General features: G+C 43.0%; 1 protein-coding gene across 2 annotated transcripts; it reads right to left on the reverse strand.

The window, feature by feature from the left end:
• Positions 1-1,842: 1,842 nt before the first annotated feature.
• On the reverse strand, positions 1,843-8,184 carry dclre1c (DNA cross-link repair 1C, PSO2 homolog (S. cerevisiae)). Of its 2 annotated transcripts, none has more exons than XM_005949146.2 (15): positions 7,677-8,184; positions 7,535-7,586; positions 7,142-7,226; positions 6,985-7,044; positions 6,803-6,858; positions 6,066-6,167; positions 5,827-5,899; positions 5,385-5,525; positions 4,880-4,981; positions 4,522-4,658; positions 4,384-4,438; positions 3,860-3,948; positions 3,600-3,697; positions 3,273-3,347; positions 1,843-3,039 (listed from the first exon to the last, which is right to left on the reverse strand). In XM_005949146.2, the coding sequence occupies exons 1-15, from the start codon at positions 7,783-7,785 to the stop codon at positions 2,405-2,407; spliced, it is 1,869 nt and encodes a 622-aa protein (XP_005949208.1). In that variant the 5' UTR covers positions 7,786-8,184; the 3' UTR covers positions 1,843-2,404. The 2 variants fall into 2 exon arrangements, with proteins under 2 accessions (XP_005949208.1, XP_005949207.1); XM_005949145.3 differs by having other exon boundaries at positions 1,843-3,042; positions 7,677-8,183.
• Between the last annotated feature and the right edge of the window lie 60 nt (positions 8,185-8,244).

Raw genomic sequence — 8,244 nt, forward strand, 5'->3', positions numbered from 1 at the left:
AGACTTTGAACAGGTATTACAAAGGGATTATTACCTGTTTCTCAAGTATCTTCGTGACTGTGTTATTGCACTTACATTATAATCAATCAGCTCCCTTTTGTCCACTTAAAATATATTTACAGAACTATTTTCACATTTGTTGCAATTTCAGCTGTCCTCTTGGCCAGAATACTCTTAAAAGAGACATTTTTAATGTCAACAAAATTTTTTTAACTGCATACATAAAGGATACATAAAAGTCACTGCCAAAAAGTGATTGCGGCTTCTACCTTGTTACAAGAATGTTGTTTGTTGCTCAAGATAACGTGATATCATTCATGAGGGATACATTTGACATATGTTTCACATATTATACACCAACAAGTTATTTATAGCAGTTTAAATACAAGCAATCAGTTTTTGGCAAATACCGGAAATCAGTTTTTGGCAGACAATCACTTTTTGGCACAACACCGGCTCTCTCCTTCTCCTCAAAGTTTCAGTGGACGACATCTTGATCCACATTCGGCAGTTATTATTTTGATTTTCTAAAGCAGCTCTTCCAGCTTCTAAAATGTGAAAATCTGCCACAAATCTTTGATGTTGGGCAAAGTGTGGTGGTAGTCGTGATGAAAAAATTTCTAGCATTCACTGTAAACCTTATGAACTGCATTCATTTATGGTGTTAATTACCTTTGAGTTTTAGATCAACTGTAAAAAGCTTTTTTGTTTCTGTCTGTAAATAAATCAGACGACCATGTGTCTAAAGCCATCAGGAGAAAACCAGCAGTTAAGTTCACTTTTAACCCTCCGTGTTATATGTTAGAAGCACGATACAGACAATAACTGTCCGACTGTCGCTCTGACAGTCGATAATTATTTTTTCTGAGTTCCAAGTAGATTTTATGAAGCATGTAATTTTCGAAGGACAAAAGCTTCAGGTAAGTTGGTTCCTTTCCTTTATTTCCACTGGAAAACTCCAGGGCTGGAAAGATAAGGGACGTTAATCTGATCCATGTATGTGTTTGGACCATGGAAAGAAGCCAGAGTACTTGGAGATATCCATCCAGATAATAGGTGGAGCACAACTCCACACATCAGGACAAAGGCTGGATTCAAACTCCAGCAGCGGTACTCAGCAGCACTGTGCAAAAGTGCTGAAATGCAGAAAAAAAAGCACTTGAACACACTGAGTGAATAAGGCTGGTAGCAAAAAAGTCCTTTGAGTGAGAGTCCTCACTTGGTTACCTGCTAAATTAGCCTAGAAACTAGAATTATTGGTCAGACAGCTGCATTAAAAATCCTTCAACAGCACCAACAAGGTGCAGACGTCCAGTTCTGGGACTTCAGTAAGCTGAAGTGAAGCTGAGCAGATAGCTAGCAGCTGTTTCACATGCAGCTGGAAAAACCTGGTTTAAAGCTAAATGATTCCAACTCAGTTTCTATAGAGTAAAGATTTGCTTTATTATTGTTATACAGAATATATTTGTAGTTTTGGAATTTTTGATGATGTCATCATGGATAGTAAAAATGATTCAGTTTGAGCTGCAGTGCATTACACAACCACAGCTTTGGTCGAGCAGTTCTTCCACTTATTTTAGGAATTATTGGGGGGAAAAAAACTCGCAATGTCTGGCATTCTTACTGCTTTTTCCCATCAAACACAACATTTGCCTCTGTCAGTGCGCCCCAGGGTGGCTGTGGCTACAATGTAGCTTGCCATCACCGGTGTGTGAATGTGTGTGTGAATGGGTGGATGACTGGATGTGTAAAGCGCTTTGGAGTCTTTAGGGACGAGTAAAGCGCTATACAAATACAGGCCATTTACCATTTTGATTTGAATAATCAGCCATAACACCTGAGTTAAAAATAAATATTTTATTTGTTTCTGGAACAAAACTTTAGCTTTAATGCAAACATTCCCCTCCTGTTGTCAGCAGCTGAAGCAGAACAAACCACAAACTGCCAGCAGAGAGGGAACGAGTGTCAGCTGTGACCTGCACAGGTGCGAGAATCCACCAATAGGCTTAAAGTGCGCAGGAACGAGTGTGTGGTTTAACAAACTGAAGTCTGTGGGGTTTGGAGGCCAACACTGACGCTGGAGGAGAGGACGTTTCAGCTCAGCCTGCAGAAGGAATGTGACAGCTTAAGGGTCTAAGTGAGAACGACAGGTCTGAAGAAAATTACGTTAAAGTTTGGTCTATTTATGCTCTCTAATTAGGCTGAGAAACTCTTCATGCTGGAAGCAGGTACTGAATGCATGTTAACCTCTCCTCCTGCCCCAGTGTGCTAGTGGGGGATCTCAGAGCTGGAGGTTCGTCACTAAAACGGAGGTAGCTGTGTGGTTTGCTTGTTTTGGCCTCGTCCGGCTGCTTTTTAAGGCTTTACTTTTCTAGTTTGCACAGTTTTTTTTAGGAGCTCCCCATTAATGTTCGGTCCTGTAGTCCAGAGCACTGATGTCCTCTCCTGCAGCCAGCTTCCTGTACAACTGAGACAGCTCATCACGCCGCGGCACCTTCGACTCCGGCGTGCAGGGAATATCAAAGTCTGACGACTGCTGAGACTCCGATTGGATGATTCCATCATCCCCCTCCTCCCTCTGCTTCTGCCCATCCAGCTCTGGTTGGATGATCAGGGTGTCGGGTAAACACGAGTCCATGTTCTGAGAGGAATGATTGGACTGCGAGCCGGACAGTGTCAGGCTGAAGCCATCGGGGGCAGTTTCTTCGTCGCTGAACAGATCGGGTGTCTGCGAGCCCGTCATCTCAGAGCAGCAGGACTGTGGTTGGCTCCTGAGGCTGTTCTGGCTGTCGGTCAGAGTCTCGGTGGTGAAGAAGTCCTCCCACCTCGGAGGCTGAGATGAAATGTCTTCCGGCTGTCCGGCTCCAACCTTTTCCTCGTCACCTTGCTGCTCCTCCTCCTCCTCCTCCTCCTCCTCCTCCTCGCCGTTGGACTCAGTGCAGTCGACGTAGTTATGAGCAGCAGGCTGGGCATCGGTAATGGTCAGCGGTAAAGACTCCTCCACACACACAGGGAGTGCTGTTGTTTCGGGAGTTCCCTCTACTTATAGAACAAAAGAAACAAAATCAAACAAACAGTAACAGTGAAGTACTCAGGGCAAAAAAAATACTGCAACATGACATCACTTCCTGTCGTGACATTCATATCCTACAGCGCTCAGGAAAATTAAAGGGCCTACTCGATCATCTCAGCTGAACTTCCTCAGACCCCGTGAATCCATTTCAGCTGCTTTGGTGCAAATCAAAGTGACAGCAAGTAACTTGCAGGTTTACCTTTTTGTACTCCCAACTTCTTCCTCACTGGTGCCACATCGAGCCCATCAAACAGCTCATCATCGCTCTCTGAGTCTGAACACACAAACACACATCAGCCTTGTTTTAATGACTGGTCTATCTTATTGAAGCAACACAGCACATTCCTGCCTGTTGTTCAAACGCTTATAAAAGCGTCGCCTCCTGTGTTTGTGTGAAGAAGCTGAATGAAGGGCAACGCGTGAGAGGCAAACACTGGGCCAAGCAGTGATCTGTAAACAAGCGTGTGGCGGCAGGCCCGCATGCTATTATGGAGAGCACCTGTCATTACGAGTGTGTTTGTGTTACCACAAGTAGGTCGCTGCACCCTGCTGCGTTTGAGGACTCCCAGAGGTTTGTAAACAAACGCCGCCTCATCAGACTGCTTCCTGCACATCAGCTTCAACCTGATCAGACATGCAGAAATGGCATCGTGTTAAACTGTTAGATTATTGAATAAAGACAGCAGTAAAACCTTTTAAAGTTACCCCAAGTTACATTTGATTATAAATCAAGTAAAAGTAAGTTTAGACTTTTACATTTGTACAATTAAAATGAAGTCGACTCACATCTGTGTGACTTCAGTCAGTGTTCGACCAATGGGGATGACACTGGGGTAGATGTTCACCGGCTGGAGGTATGACAGGAAGTCCTTAATCTGAAAATCAGGAGAAGCATAGCAACAGAAACAACATGAAGTCCTTTTAAAGTGGACTACTCTTCCAGCTTTGACTCTGATACAGCAGCTTTGCATGATTCACAGTTCAAAATAATTCTTACTGATATCATAGTAGTTCTTAGTGCAGTCTTCTTCTGATTGGCTGCCCCTCATAAACAAAAGGTTTGAACAGCAAATGGGTGGGGCTTTGGTTTCATTGTCCAAACAGAAATAAACATGGCCTCAAACATCAGCACTGATGCGACACAAGTATATATCTACTCATCATGGGCAAGGAATATTGAGATAATTTGGGGTTTTTAATTCTCCGAACTGTTTTCCGAACCAGAATGGAGTGATTGTTTAGCACACATCTTTAATGACTTCAAACAAGAAGGTCCAAATACAATACTGTGTGAATGGAAGTGCGTTTACCTCGGAGTAGGAGGAGTGGAAGCTGAAACAGGCTCGGTATGAACTGCCTCCTGTCCTGCATAAACACACAAAAATACATTTGGAGCACAAAACCAAACTTTATTTCTAGTGAGTGCATGACGCTGGAGCTGTTCTTACTTTATTATGACGCTGGTCTTCTTGGTTCTTTCTCCAAACCACATCGTGGACGGTTTGATGCTGATGATGCGAAGAGGCGTCCCATCAGCAGCCGTGCATCCACACGGCAGCCGGTTTCCTTGGAAAAACTCTTCATCCTACAAACAAAAATCCCAGATAAAAACGTAGTGTCGCAGGAACAGAAAGAATGAAAGAAGAAAAGATTTAGGTTTTGTATCAGAAGTGGAAATGGTTCATTATCATAAACGCAGAACTACCACAAAGTTGTTTTTCAGAAATATTGGAGGTTCAGGAAAACAAATCTAAACTTCTGAAGTAAAGGAACCACGAATTTGTTTGTGAGAGACTAAAACGGGACCTTTGGGTGTCGACAGGCGTGTATCTGAGTCCTGCGATCGGTTGTCACGTAGCTTAGGATCTCCGGCATCTTCTTGAACATCGCCAGAGTGTTGACGTGGATCTGCAGGAAAAACAGTGGACTTCATGTTACAGTGATGATTATGAGGTTAATATTTCCATCCATGCATCAGTTTCTCCCCATATTTGATGTCTGTGGTTTACCAGCTACTGAAGTTTTACCCACCATGCCTCTAAACTTTTCATTAATAAATACTCAATGTAGCTTCCATAAGTGTGTTTTAACATGTTTTATTTTATTTTATCTTATTTTTTATTTTACTTTGCTTATGCTATTTGTATATGTACAGCACTTTGTGAACCCTTGTTTTATGTGAAAGTGCTTTATAAATAACGCTGGTATGGTATGGTATGGTATGGTATGGTATGGTATGGTATGGTATGGTATGGTATGGTATGGTATGGTATGGTATGGTGATGAAGGAAAGAAGGCTGACAAAAGAGACCTGTGTGTTGAACTCCTCTCCCAGGTTGATAAACAGGTACTCGTATCCATACGCAGCTTTACAGTTGAGCCACACAACGTGATGAGGACTCTGACTGATCCAGTTTCCAACCAACTCAGAGATTCCGGATAAACAGACCTCCTACAAACAAACAAACGAACACACACACACACACACACACACACACACACACAGGCTCAAATACCGATTAAAATCATAGAAAACTGACTGCTTCTAATTCATCGTAATCATCCTGAGTTATAACACAAGTTATAACAAACAAGATTTTTTAATGGAGGAAATGTCAGTGAGGTTATGACTTATTTACAATAAAAGGTTCATGTACTAAATATTAAGTTTGAGCGAGGTGTACTTAATGAACTGGCACCTGTCCCTGTGTGTTAACTGTATATCTCAGCAGTGACTGAAAACCAGCACGTACCCGCGATGGGATCTGGTAGAAGCGCGGGTCATAGAAGGTGGAGTCCAGATAGATGCTCTGAATGTCTTTGACCCTGTGAAGCGCGACACAGCGGCGTGAACTTAGTGCTCCAAAACAATCCTCATCTGAAGCTTACGTGAGCTGTCCAATCACAGCTCAAGAAGAAAACGCATTCCAGACACAGCGAATCAGAGAAACTCAGGATGAAACGAGGATGATGGCGATGTTTGGTGACTGACCTGCTGCCCGAGTGTAGGTGCTCCATTCTGGACACGTCTCCGACAGGCAACCTGAAGTCTCCTGTATACAACACGTTTCCATGGGAACCCTCAAACAGGAACCTGCGATACAAACAAACTACCAATTTGTTTGGTCTCCGATTTTCTCACCTGATCATGTGACCCCTTTAAAGTGTACACAGAACGCATTTTTGAATTCCTCGAAGTCACAGATGTTAAAGAGTGAAGTTTATTTAGCCGATTATGGAAAAATTAACAAAAACGGGAGCTTCAGACTGAGCAGGTGGGAGGGGAGGTGAAACTGAATTGTTTGTAGAAGAGATGTGTTTAAGTTCTTCTGGGTCTCCTGGTGTTTGTTATACTCTGTAACAAACCCACAAGGTTACATACTTTCTCTGTCAGTGCGCCCCAGGGTGGCTGTGGCTACAATGTAGCTTGCCATCACCAGTGTGTGAGTGTGTGTGTGAATGGGTGGATGACTGGTTGTGTAAAGCGCTATACAAATACAGGCCATTTACCATTTGACCCTGAAGTCACCTTATATCATATATTTCCTGACCAGCTGTAACAAAACCTCAATAAGTAAAAGATCAGAAGATCTAAACAATAGATTTCTCTGTGTGAGTTGTGTTCTGAGTTGTGATTAAAGTTTTGGGTGTTTTGTAAAAGATCCGCATGAAGCTTGGGAAGAGTGAAATCCTCCAAACATACAAATGTTGGTGGAAAATTAAACTCACATGACGGAGCCGGGACAGTGACCTGCTGGAAGCAACGTCACCACGACCTCTTCTTTCTGTCAGGGTTAAAAACAACAAACTCACACATATGGATGACAGGTTGCATCTACAGCTACATGTCTGACTTTTAGTAGTTTCAAATTCGACACAGAGCCAGACTCAAACCGATGAGTACCCAGTACCTCTCCTGATGCTTCGTCCACGAGAGAAATCTGAGTCGGGCTCTCGAGCTCAAGAGGAACCTGAACAGATGATTTAACGGGAGAGATAACTCACGTTATATATCTTCTGTTTAAATATTTAAAAAACAATCTGATAAAAGCAGAGATGTGTACTCACGATGTATTCCTCCCAAAAAGCGTACTTTGGATTGTTCAGCAGCAGCTCTTTGGTTACAAAGGAGCAGTAAAGCCTCACAGTGCGACTGCAAACAATAAACTTATATTCAGCCCTGAGTTACACGCTCATTAAAGCAGTGTTAGGTTTTAATTTCACAGCAGGAACAATTCATCTTTCCGATCAACCATGGGGCTGCTTGATGCCCATAACGCCCACAACAAGCAGCTGAACTGTGTGACATAACGTTTCACAGTAAGTTTAAAAGATGGTAAATTAGTGCAGAAAGGTCACAATTGTAATTCTTCACCCGAAGTCTGAGACAAATCTCAACTTTGACTCAAATATCTGAGCATCACTGGATTAAATATCAGTTTAACAGCACCCAGGCTTCACCTGAACTGCAGCTTCCTCTTCAGCAGAGGTCCTTTCAGCCCTTTCATGTGATCTGTTCAGTGAAACAGAGAGGACACCCGCCATCAGGAGGCCACACATGTAATATGTACCATTCTAACAACTGTGCAGGTGCCAGGCTCACCTTTGTGACAGTGGGAGAGGAAATATGCCCGGGCATGTAGGTTCTCCCTGTCGAACCGGTCCAGAGAGATGGTGGGGTACTCCTTCATCCGACCCGCAAACGAACTCATCTTCACTGCGACTATTTTATTTCAGTTTCCTGTTAATTGTTCATGCGTACTTAACTTAACGAAACCAACATATTTTTATTCCCAATACCGGTTTGTTTGTTTGTCCCGCCCACGGAACTGAGCTCCCCTTCTTCGCTTTCTTTTAAGACCATTTAGCCAGTACTACCGCCACCCAGTGTCAACACGAAGTCCTATATTCCTGTCGAGCTAGCGAACTCTTATCCAGTGGTATTTCACCAGAGTGAGTTTAAGATGCTCCAGTTTCTCATTTAACATTAATATAATTTTTCAGCCACCATCCCAGACTCTCTTTTCTTAATATTATTATCACCAGTGAGATGGCATGTCGTTTGTGGCCATCTAATGAAACTTTGTGACCGCTGCCCTCCAACGTAGAAGAAGAAAATTCATGGTTACCAGGTAACCAACAAGCGCAGGGTCCGTCCAAAAGTCGTCTAC

The sequence above is a fragment of the Haplochromis burtoni genome, unplaced genomic scaffold, assembly GCF_018398535.1.
Source record: "Haplochromis burtoni strain Fernald_Lab_line unplaced genomic scaffold, NCSU_Asbu1 Contig_638, whole genome shotgun sequence".
Lineage (NCBI taxonomy): Eukaryota > Metazoa > Chordata > Actinopteri > Cichliformes > Cichlidae > Haplochromis > Haplochromis burtoni.

What these genes read in the sequence shown, in the direction of transcription:
- dclre1c (XM_005949145.3), bottom strand. Translation starts at nt 7,785, where the DNA reads ATGAGTTCGTTTGCGGGTCGGATGAAGGAGTACCCCACCATCTCTCTG. An exon ending in TGGACGAAGCATCAGGAGAG is followed by an intron (nt 6,859 to 6,984) that starts GTACTGGGTACT and finishes TAACCCTGACAG; the next exon opens with AAAGAAGAGGTCGTGGTGAC. An exon ending in GAAGTTGGGAGTACAAAAAG is followed by an intron (nt 3,043 to 3,272) that starts GTAAACCTGCAA and finishes TTGTTCTATAAG; the next exon opens with TAGAGGGAACTCCCGAAACA.